The 20,295-nt window shown below is 35.0% G+C and overlaps 1 protein-coding gene across 7 annotated transcripts in view; it reads left to right on the forward strand.

Annotated features, from left to right (window-relative positions):
• The window catches only part of LOC111427445 (rho guanine nucleotide exchange factor 10), a 70,369-nt gene that overhangs the window by 42,841 nt on the left and 7,233 nt on the right, over nt 1-20,295 (forward strand). Inside the window, exon 1 of one of the 7 annotated variants that reach the window (XM_071193973.1) lies at nt 288-398. The exons of 2 other annotated variants lie outside the window; for them this stretch is intronic. In XM_071193973.1, the coding sequence (XP_071050074.1) occupies nt 371-398 (28 nt within the window). In that variant the 5' untranslated portion in view covers nt 288-370. Of the gene's footprint in view, nt 1-287; nt 399-6,042; nt 6,136-6,252; nt 6,358-13,543; nt 13,698-14,614; nt 14,868-20,295 lie in introns of those variants that run through there. 4 more of the 7 variants (XM_023062597.2, XM_023062599.2, XM_023062596.2 and 1 more) reach the window with 4 other exon arrangements.

The following is a 20,295-nucleotide window of genomic DNA, read 5'->3' on the forward strand; positions in this document are numbered from 1 at the left end:
AGTTGGCAAGTTGGATTTCCTTGACTTTTAACCGGGAGAAATGCGTTGTTCTAACTCGTTTTTATTGGCTTTAAATTCCGGTGGTTTTATGACTCTTCGCAATTTTAATGTTGCCAAGCTTTAAAAACTAAGCTAAGGATTTTCAAAAGAGAACGGCGGCGAATATGATCGGAATCGTATTTAGCGATCTTTGAAATAATGTGGGCTGTAAGTGTGTGGGATAACTTGAAACCCGAGATCGATTCTTTTTACCGGATTAGATTCAGTATTGAAGTTATTGAGTAAATAGGTGGTTCGTTTTTTTATTGTAATCTATGAGAATTGTGACTAGGTGTTGTTGTTATGGATTGAGAGTTAATTGGTTTGAGAGATGCATAAAGGCAAATACCTCGTACAAGGTAATTCAGAATTTCTCATTTAATTTCAAAACTTCGGACGTGGGATTAATTACTGGCACTTTGTGGGTCAGCTATTCCCGCTGCTTAATGACCTGTGCCGACATGCTTTGGTTCGATTTAATTGGTTTATTGTCCGATCTGTTTATTCAGCTTGTAATTTGAATAGGTTCTGAATGGCACTTATGTTGAAACGAGGTTTCTCTAATAACCAAAGTTTAAATGCAACCAAATTTATTTCATTATCAAAAATGTTACTTGTATAACAAATTTAATTGATTAATTCAAGTAATATTAATCCTTTTATTTTCTATTCAAGCAGCTAAATAATTGTATATATTTCCTGTAAGTGACCTATTTTCAATACACACACCTTTTCCTGCAAATTAACTGAACTAACCCAACAAATAATTCACTCAACCCTCATCATAAATATTAATACCGATTTCACCCGCTGTTAAGTTTACAAGAACTTGAATCACAATTGAGTAAATCAAGTAGATAGTTCTGAAGGGTTGATGGTTATTAAAACCACCACCAGTTGGCGGAGGGTAAAGTTACATAACCCTCCGTAGGGAAAACACACTGCACATCGAATTGATTAACACCCCAACCTATAGGGAATTTAACATTTCTAAGATTCTATTTATAGAGAGACGGTTTCCTCTCGAAGAGGAAGCAACCCTCTTGCGGTCTGCTAAAAATAAGATTCTAGCAGCACGTGTACGACTTCTGTCAATTGTCAAAGAGCCCTGTTTCTAACAGCTTTTGCTGGTCGTATCCGGTTTTTTGGATTCGAATTCTAAACACAACGTTCGCGTATATGCAAATTCTTTTAACCTTGATAAGTAAAAGCTTTTGTGTATCGTCTCGGTTTTCCTTGCGACGCGAGATTAACAGCGCCCGCATGTGGGATTTGCCAAAAAATTTACATAATGTAATTAATGGGTTTGAGGAAATAGGGTTGTAAAGCGATTCTGTTTAGAATTTAGATTTAGAACAATGCGGGGAATAATCGTACAATAAAACCTTAACTTTAAAGCTTGATGCAGAAAAAAAAATAGAAAGCGAATAACGACTTTTCACTATGTAGAAAGTGCCAACATGTGAAAACTAGATCAAATTAAATGTAACATTGAGATAAATTAGTATAATAACATTGTGTATTAAAAAGAGAATTCTGTTTTATAAATCGAAGTTAAAAGTTTTTAAGTCGTATCTTTTTCGGGTCTAGTTTTTTTTAGTAAAAACTTAACCCAAACCAATTATCGACCATCTGCCTGTTAATCACTAGGGCTCCAACAGCTCTCATCTTTTGTTTTGTTACAGGTAAGAAAAGCTGGTTGTGGCCCTGGTAGATTTCGCAGCAGAAGAGTCGCACTTTCAATTTAAATCGAAACCCGTTGTCTGTTGTCCTATATTATTTATTTATTGTGAGCTATTTAGTCAATAAAGTGTTGTATATTTACGCCTATATTAGATAATCAATTTATCATTTTACGAACGATAATAATAAAAAAAAGATAAACAACTATTTCTATTTTATGATACCTATAATTTTATCCCCAGATTATTTTTTTATAAGAAGTAAATTTTTGTTAATAATAATAGCATCCTTAGAGAGAGATAACCTGGGGATACACATGTATGGTGCATTTTTCTTTCCAATCTCTTTATACGCAGTGGATTTCAACGAATGTAGGCTTTACAGCTTCATCCGGTTTGTTTACATTCAATGTGCGTGGGAAGCAGAAACAGCTGAGATTTTTAGATCATTCCCACCTGCTTGAGTTCTCGATACCTTACTCTCAACACCACACTCTCTGTTCTACTCTGGCTTACTTCGAACATATGGTTGTAAATTAAATCTACCCACAGTTTTACTACGGTATGATATCTTGTTGAATTATAAAGTAATTGTTAAAATAAGGTTAATGTTATTAAAAATTATCCTTTATGGTCACACCAATTTTGTTAGAACAATTAAGTTATTAAATCAAAATGTTAATTAATCATATACAGTAAATTTCACTTAAAATGCAATATACAAAAATATATTTCCATAGAAACTAGGGCGTACCTACATACTTTGTCCCATATAAAATGCAACATGCCTGAATGTTTCTAGTTCTAGGTCTAATGTTAGTTCTAGTTTTACATTAATACTATCACTAGAACTAACACAAGACCTAGAACTAGATCATTCGGGTTTAGCCGTCTTGAGAGACGTGCGGCTAAACCCGAATGTTTCTAGTTCTAGGTCTAGTGTTAGTTCTAGTTTCCGTTCAATAAAATGTTCAATAAAATCATTATACTAGCACTATGACTATCACTAGAACTAACACAAGACCTAGAACTAGAATCATTCGGGTTTAGTCATCTGGAGAGACGTGCGACACACCTTTTTCCAAACAAACTTTTGCTTTGCAAAACTACCTAATGCCTGTACTCTTAAGCTATGTTGCATTTTATGTGGGACAGTACAAGTGCATAGTAGTTTCGTAATTCATATAGCGAGTTATATGAAATTCCCGGTATAGGTATTATATTAATAAATATAATAATAATATTAACAAATTATTAGTTAAAGTGTTTCTAGAGAAGTCCTTTTCTTCTTTTATGGTTTCACTCCAACATTATGTGAAGCCCCAAACACTCATCATCAATCTTTACCTTTTCTCTATACAGGGTGTCTCAGCGAGACCGGTCATTAGACGTTTCTGGGGTTCTGGCGAAAATAAAAATTTGAGAATTCAGACTTAAGTGTTATCAATTACGATCTCTTCGACTAAAATATTTTCAGATTTCTTGCACTTCCGGTTATACCGGAAGTCGCCACCTACTTAATTTTTTTAAATGGAACACCCTGTATATTTTTACATATTTGGATTTGTCTGTTTTCATGGTTTATAAATAAGTTTACTTTTTGCAATTTGATTCTTCCGTTCTCGAGTTATTCGAATTTTTCTAGAAAAATCTGCTCCAGCAGACATTTGTTCAAAAAATCAGAGAACACTCAATTTTTGGGATATCAATTTAGGATTCAGAATGTGCTTAAACAACATGATGGAGTATGTTTTGGTGCCGAGAACGGCTGTCTAGAACGTTTGGTCACTTTACTATGGCACGTTAACTTTTCAAAATTTGGAAGTACCATAACTTCATTTTTTTAAATGGCACCCCCCATATTTTATTACTAGGCGTCTTCGGCGTCTCATTCTGCATCTTTTATATCCCATATGTCCCATACCTAACATTAATAGTTTGGGAGATAATTAGGGTTTTTTGAAAAATGCACACATATGGATATTTAGCCTAGTGTGCCATGAAAAACAAGCCTTCTCAATGAGTTCTTGTCAAAGACTCACTTGTTTACCTCACTTGATGCATGTGAGCAAATAATTATCTGTTATGTCCCTTAATATTAGTACTGAAAAGAGTTAAAATCGATAACAATAACGAAAGTACTATTTACACAAATCAAGAAATTCTTAATTTATTTTGTATGCATAAAAAGCGCGACAAAGTTCGTAGTATGATTCCTAGATCTTCCTTGGCAGCTCGAATTGAGGTGTTGGGACTGGGCTCGAAATAAGCCAAGGCATTCACCTCTTCCGTTGCATTATCTACTACATTTTTTGGTCAGTTTAACACGTGATTAATTCGTCCAAAATGCAAAAAATTTGCTTCTATTCTTCTAAATTTATCTTTTGTCATCGGAGGTAAATGCGGATAATTTTCATTAAACATTCTGCAAGTTCTACTAAGAACTTTGTCGCACTTTTCGTGCACAAAAAATAAATTATGGATTTCTTTATTTGTATAAACATTATTTACGTTATTAATATCCATTTTATCTGGTTTCAGACTCACAAGCATCAAACAACGTAAATCAGACTGACGTTTGTCAATAAGTCATTAAACATTTGTTTTCCATGGCACACTAGGTTAATATCGATATGATATGTGAGCATTTTTCAAAAAACCCTAATTATTTCTCAAACTATTAATGTTAGGCATAGGACATATGGAATATAAAAGATGTAAAATGAGACGCCGAAGACGACTAAGTAATAAAATATGGGGGGTGCCATTTAAAAAAATGAAGTTATGATAGTTCCAAATTTTGAGAAGTTAACATGTCATAGTAAAGTGACCAAACGATTTAGACAGCCGTTCCTGGCACCAAAACATACTCCATCATGTTGTTTAAGCATGTTCTGAATCCTAAATTGATATCTCAAAAATCATGTGTTCTATGATTTTTTGAACAAATGTCCGCTGGAGCAGATTTTTCTAGAAAAAATCGAATAACTCGAGAACGGAAGAATCAAATTGCAAAAAGTAAAGTTATTTATAAACCTTCAAAACAGACAAATCAAAATATGTAAAAATATACAGGGTGTTCCATTTAAAAAAATAAAGTAGGTGGCGACTTCCGGTATAACCGGAAGTGCTAGAAATCTGAAAATATTTTAGACGAAGAGAACGTAATTGATAATAGTTAAGTCTGAATTCTCAATTTTTTATTTTGGCCAGATCCACAGAAACGTCTAATGACCGGTCTAGCTGAGACACCCTGTATAACATGGTGTTTCTTTCATTAGTCTCAATATCCATATCGAGTGTTTGGTTCGGATGTCTTGCCATCTTGCCTTTTCTCTGGATACTTTGTCTGCATACTAACTGTCAAAGAAAACTTCTTTTCACCATCCCCTAACCTCTCCTGAACGTAACAAATCAAAGTTTAATCACGTCATAAAACAGATTAAAACTCAATGGATAATCTTACCTCTGATCTGGATGGTCAAAAACTTCTAGTACCCCTTTAGCATCGTTACATTCCTTAACTACTTAGTGTATAATATAGCTGTTGGTCATTAACAATAGTTGTTTTTTTATTGGGTCTATTTTTACCAAGTTTATCACGCCCAAATATTAAATCGCATTCAGAAGATTGAACACATCATCAACACTCTCAATCAGGCTTTTGAATCAAGTTTTAATTTAACGATAATTTCATATTTCTATGATTTTTCGTTTTATTAAAAAAAATCCCAAAGTCTATATAACCTGAAAGATGTCAATTTTTGTATATATACATATATTATTTCATCAAACTCATTTAAAATGATGTTTTATCGTTTTTATTTATAATAAATTAATCACCTATTTAAATCATATCCTGTAACTAATGATTACTACATAGTTTAAAAATTTTAATGAGAATCTGGGAAACCACAAATCAACTGTGATTTTTTTCAAATACCAAAAGCAAAAATAGAAAACGTCTTAACCGCTACGGTTACCTAAATAGTAAAAATAAAAATCAACGAGAGCACTAGGGCACATGACCTTCCTATGCTAGTGTTATGGTTGCCGGCCCCCAGGTTGGTTGTCGGTTCGGCTCAACGTTGCTCAAAGAGAACCTGGCAAAGCAAGCAAGCTGGCAGATTGTGAGCACCACAGACCGCCACAGCGTTCAGTGTTCGCCAGAGCTTCACGGTGGCGTGCCGCCATGTTCGACGAAGAAGAACAACACAAACCGCATCTATTTCGGTACGCGTCCTTCCGGATTTCTCAAAGTCCTAACGCGTACATAACACGCGCGTAAAGTTTTAATAAAACTTTGTGCTCGATACACAAATAAAAACCTCTATATAGCGGTTTTTAATGCATTTTTTCGTGCGTTCTGATCGAGTTATGGATGATATGCCCAACGGCGTAGTTCTTATAAAATGTAAGTTTTTAAAAAAACCATATTGATTTGGTCTTTTTTGTTGATATTGTTATACTATTTTCTTTTGGTTTATTGAAAAAGTAGTTAAAACATAAAACAAAAACAATAAAAGTGTTTGTGAGTGCACAAAAGAGATTTAAGGGAGTTTTAATCTTAGAGAGACAAAAGCTCAACCCTGAGGAACACCTGGCCCTTATTAAGCAACCAGAAAGAAAAGAACAGGTATAAATCGACTTTGTGAGTGCGTTTGAGAGAACTAGATTTACCGGTGAACAGCTGCCGCCCTTCTTCATTTACTTCTTCTTTTCCAAGAACATTATTTTGTTATTTTGCTTCAAAAAATTAATCTTATAATATTTGGAATAATCGATGAATTAGGGAGCGGGTTTATGATAACACATTTCCTTATCGTTTCCATAAATCAATATTGATTCGATAAAATCAATATTAAATTCGCAAAATTGTTTATGAATATGTTTTATTACAAATACAATTTTTTTGTCGTAACTGTGTTAATTGTAAATGAAGAAATCTTTTGAAAAATCTGTACACACATTGAAATTCCTGAGCAACAGCTGTCTGGCCACATGTGTCCCGTCCACAGGTTTCAGATAACACGCAGTGATAGGGCTGCGTCAAATTTGCAACGAGACAAAAATTAATTATCTGAAAATTGACCTAGATGCTGGTCCCAACCTCATCTTTCATGCTGGTACTAAAATTGATATCCAACAAACTAACAAAACTTTGCTAAAAGAAAATGTAACTCAAGATAAAATCAAAGACAAATTGCGATTAATTTAATTTAGGTAATTGTGCGTTATCTTAATTATTAGTGTATATAAAGCTAATATTATATTAATGTGGAAAAACAACTTGATTAATAATCGGTTGTAAGAATAAATAAAGGAGAGCCTGAATGATGAATCAGCAAAGAATTTATAGAAACCTTAACATTTTCATTCAAAAAGTTATTTCGATTTATAACAACGATATAAATATTTCTCAAAGTATAAACATCTAATGTATAAACTCCTAAAGTCAAGTTAAACGTATCCAATATAGATTTCGAAAGTTTTATTATACACAAAATAAATTCTTTGATTTTTCCCAGATTAAAAATAGTCCTTAGTATTTTTTGGTTAACTAAAAAATTTTATATTACCCTATTTAAACGATATAAATTATTCTATCTTCACAAATAGCACTTTCTCTTCGATTCGCGAGAGGCGTAATTGGATAGTGCGCATCGATGGTATAGAAAACGAACGTTTTCTGGGCTCATCGACCCGTTCAAAGAGACCACCTGAGAGTGAACGACATGTGGCGGGCTCGTTAAACCATGTTTACGTTACTCTTGGATTAGATAATCAAGTGCTTTCCGTGCTTTTCGGCGTCTCGTCCCCTACATCAACTAAAATAAAATTGCTTTATCTCGTTTAGTGACGAGAAACAAAAAGAAACGTCTGGTTCAAAGTATTTGTAACAGTTAAGTTGAACTTTAAAAATTAAAGAAATAAAATAAATTACGTTGAGGTTGAGTTTTATGATCGAAATGAAATTTCCCAGTCAATTATGAACCGTGAGCTTTGAAAATCTAGGCGAAACCTGGGCCAAGCTATTTAAGAGTGTGGGAATCTATATCCATGGGCTATCAAGAAGAGGGGCCGTGTTTATTTTCGTTACACATACACACCTAAGAACACACTCTAAAGAGTCTAGAGTTCGAGTGCTCACTCGATGGCGCCAACGTTAAACTTCCACAAAGAAAACATGGATTTTTTTATTTTTAATCAATTATTATTTATTTTTACCGCGATAATAATATGCAAGTATACTAAAACCTTGAACTGGTTTTTCGAGTACTACAATTAGGCTCAGGTTTTCGCCACCGTGTGCACGAAGAGTTGTTGCTGCTGCTGGGGTCACGCATGAAGGAACGTGAGGTAACCACCAGCAAAGTTATGCACGGCCACGCTGTGTCGGTAAGGTTCGTTAACCCCTTTTTATCTGGGGCCCCATTCGGAAATAGACCCAGAGCACACCGCTCCATGGGCGTTTCGCCATCGGCTTAACGATTGATTTTACGATCCTTTGTAAGGTGGCATAACAAACCGGCTGAAATAGAGCTTCAATTAAAAGATACGAGCCCCGGTGTGAGTATTAATTGGCCTGACCACGGTGGTGATAAGCTCAAACTCGTACCCCACTGAGGACAAAATTGATTATTGTAATCGTAAGCCGGTAAATTAATCTCTTTATCAATTCAATGTTGAAAATAAAATTATTAATGTGAAGATATAAGGATTTAATATTATGTTATAAGAAAAGACTTTTATTAAGCATTTTTCAAATCATATTTGTATATTATTATACAAATAATAAGATTATTTATTAACAGGCAGAACCTCTTTCTGAGTAACATTTATTTGTTTATGAAAACACCACGAGACGTTTATCAGAAACTATTATTACAGCTACCTCTCCTTATTTGGACAAGATGGGAATCAAATCAGTAGGAACAATGAGGACAATGCTTGAAAAAGCAATGAAAAAGAGAGGTCATGGCTCATATATTGAAAAATCTAGAAAACATTCTGATTGCGTATCAAAGCTTAAAAGACATTATCATAGACAGTTCCAGATTTTGGCATTGGATCTGTTTCTTGCTTGTAATTATATCATACGTTGATCTTCTGTTGGTGAGCTTTTCTTTTTATTTCTGCAAATTTTTTCATTTCTTCGTAAAACCATGGTTTAGCAGTTGGTGGTGTTTAATGGACATTTGCAGGGAGTTTTGCACAAAGCTAGACTATCCTTGTGGACTTGTCGCAGTCTTTGTGGAAAAAATTGGGGTCTTACCCCTGAAAGACTGTACTGGCTCTATGTGACTGTGGTTAGACCTATGATCACATACGGAGCAGCAGCCTGGTATAGGAAAGTCCGACAGACTTCAGTTATCAGTAAACTTTCACGAATTCAACGAGTAGCTGGATTGGCAATCTCTGGTGCGATAGGCACAACGCCAACTCTAGCAATGGAGGTTCTGCTTGGCCTATCTCCTCTGCATTTGCATATAGAGAAAGTGGCTAGAACAACCATTTACAGATTTAAGCAATATGCTCAAAACTGTTCCTACCAATGGGCTGCGGAAGACATTATAAGCACTGATACTGTGCTATCAATGCCGTCAGATTTGGCGGTATCACTATCAGTGATTAATGCTCGATACCAGATTGTACTGCCTGAGCGGCAGTCCTGGATCGAAAATGAAAATTCTCTGGTTCGGGCAGACATTTGCTTGTACACAGATGGATTAAAAACGCCTGAAGGGGTAGGAGCAGGAGTATACTGCCAGACACCTCGAATTAAGCAAGCCTACAGCCTGGGTACGTACTGTACTGTATTCCAAGCGGAAGTATTTGCTATTGACATGGGTGCTAAAATCCTTCTTGAAAGAGGGGTGAAGAACATGACAGTACGAATTTTCTCAGACAGTCAAGCCGCTCTCCAGGCGCTGCAAGCCGTGAAAACGGTGTCGGCTCTGGTTAATGATTGTAAGAGAACATTAAACACACTGAGTTGTGATAACAGAGTCTCTCTGATCTGGGTCCCGGGTCACTTTGGTGTTGCTGGCAATGAAGCGGCAGATAAGCTAGCACGAGATGGCAGCGCTGAAGCGTTTATGGGACCGGAACCAGCAGTTGGTGTATCATTTGCGATGGCCAAATATAGGATTGGACTGTGGGCTGAAGAGAGACTTCGCCTACTGTGGACCAGTTCTCCTGGAATGAGACATGCTAAGGTGTTTATTAACATCGCCACTGTCAAACCCGGGAATATTTTAGGACTTGCCCGTAGTAGCATAAAAGTTCTAATGGGTGTTTTTACTGGGCACTGCCGATTAAAAGCACACCTCAACTTGTTGGGTTTAGCCGACGATGTTGAATGCCGACTATGTGCGGAGGAAGCAGAGACGGTTGAGTATGTTTTATGCCACTGCCCTGCCGTTAACCGTATCAGATTCTCGATTTTTGGGTCGCTGTTTATCTCCTCAAAAGATCTGAATGACCTTTCGCCGAGCAAGGTATTAATGTTCGTTAAGAGCATTGGACTGCACGGTGAAATTTGATAACGATATCTATCGGGGTACAATAGATCCTTAGGGTCGCGGTGCAAGGTTGGTTGGTCCGCCTACCCGATATGTATTCTATGTAATGTAATGTAATGTAATGGTGGTGTTTATGTTAATTTTTCATTTCCTGTAGACTATTTTGCAGCTTCTTGTTACTGGTTTTTATTTGCTGCCAGCACTTCTCATCTTCTCCTTCTTTTCCACCTATATGGACTTCTTTTTGGTCTTGGTTCGCTGATATTAGGGCCCTCACATACATATATTCGCGCCGGGGTAATGATTCTCGTTGTTATTAGAAGTCAATCATCATAGATCGTTGTCCTTTGGTGTTGGCAGAGTTCTTGGCAGAAAGCCAACCTCACCTAGGAACCCTAGGAACATCTCCTTTATACAGGCTTGGGACTGGCAGTGGCAGTTGTCTCAATCCACCCAATTCCTGCAATGATAGTAAAATCGGATTATTATCGTTATAACCTGCATATAATTTAATTAATTTTATCAACGTACTTTTTGAGACATGTAAAAAATGACGGACGTGAGAGTTTTAGATTCTCGAGGGTTCGCTTCTTTGGTTATCTCCACTCCAAGTTTGTAAAAGTAATTAAATGTTTACCCGGGTTAATAACTTCTAAACAAGTTTTATCTTCCAAGAGATATTTTGTTTCGACTCTTTTGTAATCTTAGCCGGCTTTTTCGTGGTGGTGCTTTTAAGCCGGCCAATTTAAAACGAGATTTTCGAATTATTATTTTCCGAGGAATGAACAAAAAAGTGTTCCTTTAATATTTGTTACCTTGGAAAGTTTATCGTTATTTATTCGCGGAACAAAATATTTATTATGTATTTATCTGCCAGCGAAAGATCATATATTTGCCAAGCGCCAGAAATAAAGTTCAGCTTTAATTCTTCAACTACTGAAACATTGCCAAAACAAAAAGCTCACTTTAAATAATTTATCGTTTATTATTAATTCTCGCTTCGAATTAGATTGAATGAGATGTGATGTGATGTTTATTTCGTACCATGGCTCATTGTTGCCCTAATATTTTATGTTCGTGAAAATCGTTTATTATTTTTAACCACTCGATTGGGACCAAGTGACCAGAATAAATAAACGAATATTTTAGAAACCCGTGAAAGAAACTCATCACTTTCTGACACGTGCTCCTCAAGGACGTGATTTTACGCGGAAAATGTTTCAATTTTAAGCGAAAATGCATAGAAAGTTTGCATAATATAATAGCTTTTGTTGAAGTATGAGATATAAATTATCTAGGGTTAGATAAGCTTTAATTTATCTATGAAATTTTCGTATTCATAAATTCTAAAAATAAACGTTTGGACTAATACATATTTAAAAAATGATCTTATTAATTTGGCATTTGTTGAGAGTGGGGTTAAGAAAAAAATTATTTTCTTCCAAACGCTTAGGATTTAAGAAATAAAACTTTTTGAGGTTATTGCGGAATATTTGAAGTTGGGTTATACCAAATTATTAATTTCTAGAGTAAATCGAAAAATACATAGTAAATGCTATAATCGGATTAAGGTAAGTTGCCTGAAGCTAAACCACAAAAATCAATGGGATTAGATTGAAATTTTCAACTCATTTAAACCGGATCTCTTTCTGTCCGAAATGATGAAAGAAACAAAAAAAAATTAAAACAACTTAATCATTTCCCTTTAAACATAAAGTATTTTAAAAGAACGTCTTTGTTTCATGATTGATTTATTACCCGTCAAGTCGTTAGTAGGAAGGTTAGCAAAAATCCACATTTGAAAGCTACCCCGAAAACACAACGATAAAGGAAGTTCATTCGTTTTACGGGCAATAAAAGTTTGTAAAAATCAAAGCGAAAGGTCGCGGAGAGATCGTTTCCGAACCATTTGCGTTTCAGGCTGCGCGTTTACGGCCGTAAACTGTCCATTTTGAGCCGCGTGACATTGACTTTGATTGAGACGCTTTAATTTTGCAACGCGATGCCGTTTTAATTCCGCCCGATTCACTTCAAACGGCGAAAACCTTCTCGTGCTTAATTTAATTTTCGTTTAAAATTCCTTTCATTGATTGTTAAAAATTGAAACGATCTCGTCAGCGACGTAAAATCAAACATTGGGTGTTTATTGAAGGTTTCATGATGATTGGTAATGCGATATGTTTCGTTGATGGTGCCGACAAAACAACAATCGCATTGCGTAATCGCAACAATTTCGTAAGCCCGTTTAAAGGCAAACAGCTACGCCCACGTTAAATCCTTGAATGAACCGCTTTTGCACCACTTGCTGCTGCCACTTCGGCTGCTGCTGAGGTTGTTATTACCGTATACATATGAGATAACGCCCACATCCAACTACCTTTATACGAAGATAAACGGAATGTTGAGGGCACGACCTGACTTATAATGAGATCGGCTTCTTTACAAGATTTTAAATCACCAAATTTATTAATGAAGTAAAATTTTCTTGTTTCATTTTCGTTTGTTTAACCTTTCGGGAAGGTTAAAGAAGTCGTTGAACAAACACAGAATTTCTTTAAAGATCATATATCATTTCTAAACATTTAATAATAGAGTTGTAGGAAATAGGCGTATACACAATTCGATGAATTTGCGAGATAAAGTCGCAATACTTGGGTATAGAGCAAGCTTTCGAGTCGAGTTGCAACGAAAGGCACGACATTTACCAACATAATAACGTTGAGTGTAGAAATTGCATACGTGGGCTGCTAAACTGTCTTTTATTATTTATGGTGGCAATTGCGGTCATACTATACGATTAGTTTGGTATTTAAAAAGTTTATTAAAAATGTTTAGTAGGCAACCCATATTACATGAGTGTTAGAATTGTTATCTATAAGTGCATTTAAAATTTAAATTTATATAAATATTTATTTAGTTATAAACAATATTACTAAATTCAGGTACTCGACATGATTATCAACCTTGACACAACTTTTTAAAGATAATCTTATTGATTTTGTACTTGACATAAACGTGCCAATTTTGAATATTTAAAATAAACTGTTAACATTAAAAACTTAATATATCATGCTTATTAAAATAAGTACCTGTATATCAAATAATTACATCATTAACATCACTTTTTTATTGTAGTTATTTTTAATATTGCGGTTTTTTTCATTTTAATTTAGGTCTAAAGCTTCATCAAACAAACGATAAAACTAGATAAGGTTTAGATAAGACATGCGGTTGTTGTAGGGAAAAAAATGCGTTAAGATTTAGTAACACCTATGATATCATGATAGTTGTATACTCGAGTCCACGTTTTACTGTCTTAATTTAGCTGTTACGGAAAGAAATATGTTGGAAGTTTGTAATAATTGTGTTGAAATACCGAAACGTAGACGTTCTTTCAGTGGTTTAAGAAGACGAGGATCGCTCACTAAATTATATTTAAACGATACAAAAGGTAAAGATTAAATTTAATCATTAGAAAGTGGGAAAAGCAAGAAAATTTTAACAATACTTATTGTTTATTGTGTTTTATTATCTTGTATTTCTGTGAAAATAATTTAATTTTGTAAATTAAGAGATAAAAATTGTAATGTTCTCTATTTTCCAAGATAATGATAATTTTCGCATTTAGTTATTAACACTAAATTATTTCTTGTATAAATATAAAGTGATGCTTAATGATTTAGGATTACGAGATAACTTAGTTTTATCTCAAGATGGTTAAATATTAATCAAGTGCAATTCACTCAACTAATAACTGATTCAACACATTATCTTTTATTCAAAATATTGAATTTTAAACATTTTTGGTAATTCTGAACTCACCACAAATTAGTATATGTTAATTATGTTTATCATTTAAATTAGAAAGGCGGCGAAATATGGTTAACACTAATACGTGAAGTCACTTTTTAAAAATAACAGTAGTTAACTTAAATATATAAAAAAAATTTGTACAAAAATATTACATCTCATCAAATCCAGTCGGACATACCAGTTAATTTCAAAGTTTCCACACATACATACGTACAGACACGTGCCCCAGGCTTCATGGTGTCTAAATTTAGCCCCCTTTTTAAGACATACGGGCACGAGCAAAAAGTCCATGTCTCCGCCGTCTTATTATTAGTTCCCCCGTGGTAGTACCAGCAGTGATTAACTTCATTTTCTCACCCGGTTTGGTAAAATCGCCTCGCATTTTTTTTGTACTACCAAAACAAGAATGTAAAGAAAAAGCGTACCTATTTACTCTACGCCACATTCTAGGATTTAATTGAACTGCGTCTATTCTAAGTGACGAGGCCTCTTACAACCGGTGAACTTTAGCATCTTTAGACGCGAGCAGGAAGCAAACTCGTTGGTCCTCGGGGGCCGACACTGCAACGAGTGCGTGCTCGCTGTCAGTTGAACGCGAAGTCGGTTCTAGGCAACATCGAGATCGCTTTTCCTGCTAATGTAAAACGTGCGTTGTTTTAGTGCTTTTTAAAATGCAATTTTAAAATGTAATTTTAAAATACAACTTTAAAATGTATCAGTGATTAGTTATTTATAATAACATTGTGAAGTTTTTTTTTAACATTGGTGTTCATGCAATCTTTTTTTTTGCGTATATCAAATTTGTCTAGTAAGTTTTTTTTTATTATTGTTATTTTAATTTTTGTAATATATTAGTAATAATTATCGAAACATCCACAGTGATGACAATGGTTTGTAACAAAACCGCGTTTACGCATGCTGTGAAAAAATACAAGTACATCTGTTAGTGAGTAATTATCATGCTGATGTCGAATTGTTATCGATAAAGTCAATTTTTGGGCTTCTAACGTTAAAAACTCATTCATTCTATTATTATATTCTAAATAGAATAAATTACGCCAAATAGAAAAGTCGTAATAGTGAAGAACTCCAATTATCGCGATTTGTCATATTCCATTTATTGCTCTTGTTTATTCATATTTTTGGTTATTTATAATAACTCTAGTATGGTAGCCCGAACCCACTTTACCCAATCACTCCATTTTCGTGCAATGGAATATTTTCTGATCGCTTTCATGTTTATTTTCATCTTGACAAATAACGTTATTGATTTCTCGTTCTGAAAATAATACAATATAACTCAAGGCATTTATGAAATAGAAAAACATATGCCAAAAAATCCCAATACATTTTATTGTAGGTACTAAGAAGTGTTGTTGAGTTTAATTATTGGTGATGACAGATTTCGTTCGAAATCAGTTTTGTCGTTATAAAATCATAAATCATTAGAAACTTAGTATGAACCAATATCATCATAAATCATGTAAATGTCTTTGAGAATTTCTAAACATCATTGTCTAGAAATACGGGGGTTCCAAATGCTGGTCAGGTTGATGTTTGTCTCCATTGCCCAATACGTTAAATAATATTAAATCTGCTTTAATAATGTTATGCCAAAATTTCTGATGGTCTTAATAGATTTAGTACACATAGGTTGTATTATTTTTGCAAGTTGTCCAAATGGATGAACTCAAGTACTTATTATTCCATATAAAGTCTGAAATGCTGAAGACTTCCTTCATATGACAGTTTGGGAAAGGTGCTCAATCATATTGTTGAAAGAAATGTTCTAAATTTATGCATATGTTTGATATTTGGTCTAAAGAAACTGATTATTGTGATGAAATTCAAGCGAGGCCAACCTTTTTGACAACTATAATGATCGGACGGTGAATGTAATGTATTTGGAACACGAAACGACAGTTATAGCGGTCTACATCCTACACATACTATTATACTCAAGTCAACTTCATCTACTAAACAAACTTGAGGTATCAGACGAGCGGGTTGCAACCTTAGTATCCGAGATTGATCCAGATGCAGACTCTGATATGTATGTATGGTTCATATGACTCACCCATATGTTAGAGTTCACCGACGGGCGAGGCAACACTTAACTACAGGGGTGGATGCAGACCTCCTTCTATCCGTAGTAGATAATGGCAAGATGTCTGTTATTAGCTGTCTCATACAAAATGTTTTAGCACTCACCTAGCAATCAATTCATGATACACATCCTTATAAGCTTCTAGATTTTTATTTGGGATTTATGGCAAAAATAGAAAATATTGCTCAAGATTCAACTACATAGAAATAAAGCTGAAATAAAGGGCATAGCTAATTATATTAAAAGTTTACATTATCCACATTACACCATTCCCATCTACTTCAATATTAGCAACCTATTTCGACCTATTTCACACTAAATAAATCCCGTTGGTAGATTCTCCAAAAAACATAATTTTAGACTCTTTTAATTCTTAATAATATTATATTCTTATTAGTTATAGATGTTTTTGAGATTATTCAGATTTAGATTTTTTGTTTAAGAATCTACTAAAATAATTGAAATTTACCATTAAAAGCGCAACCACTGCAAAATTATAAGTCCATTAGCGAAACTATGTGTAGTTCATTATCGCAAAATCAATGTTAGCTTTAATCACACTCCGAAAATTCGAGTTTGGTATTATAATTAAAATTTTTTCTTATTATTGTGAACTTCAGTGAACATCTACAACCTTTTAAATGCAGTACGTATTAAAAAAAAGTATGACAATAGGTTTGTAGAGGAACGTAACTTCCTGCTATTGTTCTTTTTTTATTTATTTCTCATCCAACTGTTTTTTTTTTCTTTGTTTTTCTGTTTTTCGTTTTAATTTGATTTTTCCCAATTATACGTGGCAGTTCCGAGAAAATCGGCATTCATCTTGATGGAGAGATATTTCCGTTTCGATATTGCGCTGTTAAGGCACGTCGGGAATGTGTCCTCCAGGATAATCCCGTAAGCTTGGACGCGTCGAGACGCCAGCGGGAGATGTGTCTCCACGGGCTGACGGGAGGATTTCGCCTTAATTCCCCTTAGAAAGCGTGTAGGCGGATAAGAATTGATCAAGGACAATTAAAAAATTTTCTATTCTTTCGTCCCGATTTATTACGAAATTTTACACGACCCGCCACATGAGAAATGTCAAATGTTTAAATAGATTAATGCCTAGAGGTAGAAACCGACACGCACACACATAGCGGATGCTTGTGTCTACTGGTTATTTATAGATCTCTTCTCAGTCACTTCATATAGGGTGAAGTCGAATTGATGAAGATTCAAGACTGTCTAATAAAATAGTAAATTTCGCTTTGTTTCGTGAATAAAATAAATTTCCGAAGTGGAAAGACCCATCCTATTATTTCTTTCTTCCCCCCTTATTGAACAAACACAATGCGTTGTGAGGCGATTGACATGACTTGGCATGGATTGGGGCAAAACAGGAAGTCGTTCGTTTATTTTACCCTGCCATACTTCCCATCGCATCGTTGTGTACAACGTTTAATCGTCAAACTCTAAACTGGGCCAATTAAACGTCGAGCCGGTCAATTCACCGACATCATAATCATCATCCCGGTTCTCACATACAATACAGTTGCGGTTTCATTGAGCGGACTGAAAAGTCCAGAAACGACCAGTTTCCTCGTTACGAATATCTGCTGGAGACGATGTCCGGACCAGAGATCCCTCGTTCAAACGGGGATCATCTACGGTCACGTCAGTTGAGTAAGACGTGGCCTTTCGAGTCCAAACGGCCCCACGTTACGTAATGGCGCCGTCGCCGTCACGGTTTTGGCATGACCTGGATTTTAAACAGATTGTCTTCATCGATTGTATAATAAAAATCGAGAAGGTGGATTAACATATCTATTTAATGATATAAAAATAAAATTACGGTTTCAAATTACGCGGAATACAAATCAAAGTCAATTTCACTTAAGATGCAATATACAAAAATATATTTCTATAGAAACCTTATGACTTACTTTGTCCCACATAAAATGCAACATATCAGTAGAATTTAACATTACAGTAAAACCTCGATGAGAGGCAGTGTCAAATAAAACTAGACTAACACTATCACTAGAACTAACTCAAGACCTACAACTAGAATCATTCGGGTTTAGCCATCTTGAGAAACGTGCGGCTAAATTCGAATGTATTTAGGTCTAGTGTTAGTTTTAGTTTTAATTGTTGTTCAGCTAGAACCAGTGTTGTTAAATACCCGGCTATTTATTTTTAAGGGTAAATATCCTGGATATATACCCGTGGGTATTTACCCAAGATGGGTATTTTGAGGTATTTATAAATTTAATTTAAATTGAGTTGATGGCAGTTTTGCAAGCACTTCAAAAATGCAGAGTCACTTATCGACATACCAAACTTATTTATAACATCTACAAGAATGCTACAATGACGGTAAAATTGCATGAAAGTACTGAAGAGAGTAAAAGTAGTAAAGTACTGATTGTGAGCAAAACAAGGCGGGACACTGTTGAACTCAAATTGTTCATCACAGTCCTCAGAGTGCATTTAAACAACTGGATTGGACCCAAAAAGGCATAAACATTGATTGCAAATGCTTAAATAATTTGCGCTACGCGGACAATATAGTTCTTATATCGGATAGCCTTGGAGAGATTAAACTAATGATGAACGACTTAAAGGAGGTGTGTGCAAGAGTCGTGCTAAATATCAACAAGGAGAAATCAATCAAGTAATGAGATTGAGAGGGTTCACAGCTATGTATATCTTGGCTATGAGGTTCGTGTATCGAGAGATAATCAAACAAGCGAACTAAACAGAAGAATCTTAGAGACATCTTCAAGAGAAAAGGCCAAGAAAGGCTTTCAATCAATGCTTGTTTCCGGTTATGACATAAGGCTCCGAAACTTTAACATTAACGGTAACCACTGCCAGGAGGGTAGAAGTAGCGCAAAGATAGATGGAGAGGTCGATCCTGGGTCTAACTCTGAGGGACTACATACGAAATGAAGACCTATGAAGAAGAACGGTCATGTGATGCGAATCAAGAATGAGCAGTGGACAAAACGGTTGCTCGAGTGAAGACCGCGGGCGAACAGACGAAGTAGAAGTCAAAAGAATGACCAACAATTGGATTCAAACAGCATAGAATAGGGAAGGTCTATGTCCAACAATGGACGCAGAGGGCTGCTTGGTGATAATAATCATAATAACTTGATCTAATCTAAATTACGGCAGATTCGTCTTTGATTGTTGACAATTCCTCGTCTTCCTCTTCATTTTTATTGGAATCGATATATTTTTACTGGTATCACTTTTGCCCGGCCTAGGGTAAATACCCATTTTAGAAATACCTACCCGCCAGGTATTTACCCAGCGCCCATCACTGGCTAGAACTAATACTAGACCTACAACATTCAGATAACATAAGTCACCTTTTTCCAAGCAAAACTTTTACTTTGCAAAACTACCCAGGCATTGGGTAGTTTTGAACGAAAAGTAGAACTAACGCTAGACCTAGAACTAGAAACATTCAGGTTTTGTCGTGCGTCTCTTAAAACTCAGCCGAAAACTCAGGGTTACGTCACATTTTTTTCTTGCAAAATTTGTCCTTTACAAAACTACCCAATTCACTATTAACACTTTCGCGTCCGCTCAACATACAATTAGGATAACGCCAATGGCCGGCATCTTCGCTACGTATTGTTACGCCAGGAGCCGCAAGTAATGTCATATAAACGTAAAAATACGTGAGCGGCGCCTGGCTATAGACAATATAAAAACGTAAAAATACGTGAGCGGCTCCTCACTGATGACAATATAAAAACGTAAAAATACGTGATCGGTCACGAAAGTGTTAAGCTATGTTGCATTTTATGTGAGACAGTGCAAATGCACAGTAGTTTCATAACTATGATTACTGCATTCCTATATTACGAGTTATATGAAATTCCCGGTATAATTCATTGCTCCTCTTAATGTAGTCGTTTTGAGTATTGCCAAGTTACGCCAATTTAAAATGAATATCAATCCATTACATAGTTTTGCGAATTTATAACCCATACTTTATTTTCTCTATATTGGCAAAGACTTGCAAGTTAAGTAATATTTAAGTTGGAGTTTGGAACCTCTAAAATTGTTTGAGAGGTAATTTTTCATTTATATGTTAGAAATTAACCTAAATTATATTTTAATCTTTGAATAA

This window comes from Onthophagus taurus, chromosome 2 (assembly GCF_036711975.1).
Source record: "Onthophagus taurus isolate NC chromosome 2, IU_Otau_3.0, whole genome shotgun sequence".
Taxonomy (NCBI): domain Eukaryota; kingdom Metazoa; phylum Arthropoda; class Insecta; order Coleoptera; family Scarabaeidae; genus Onthophagus; species Onthophagus taurus.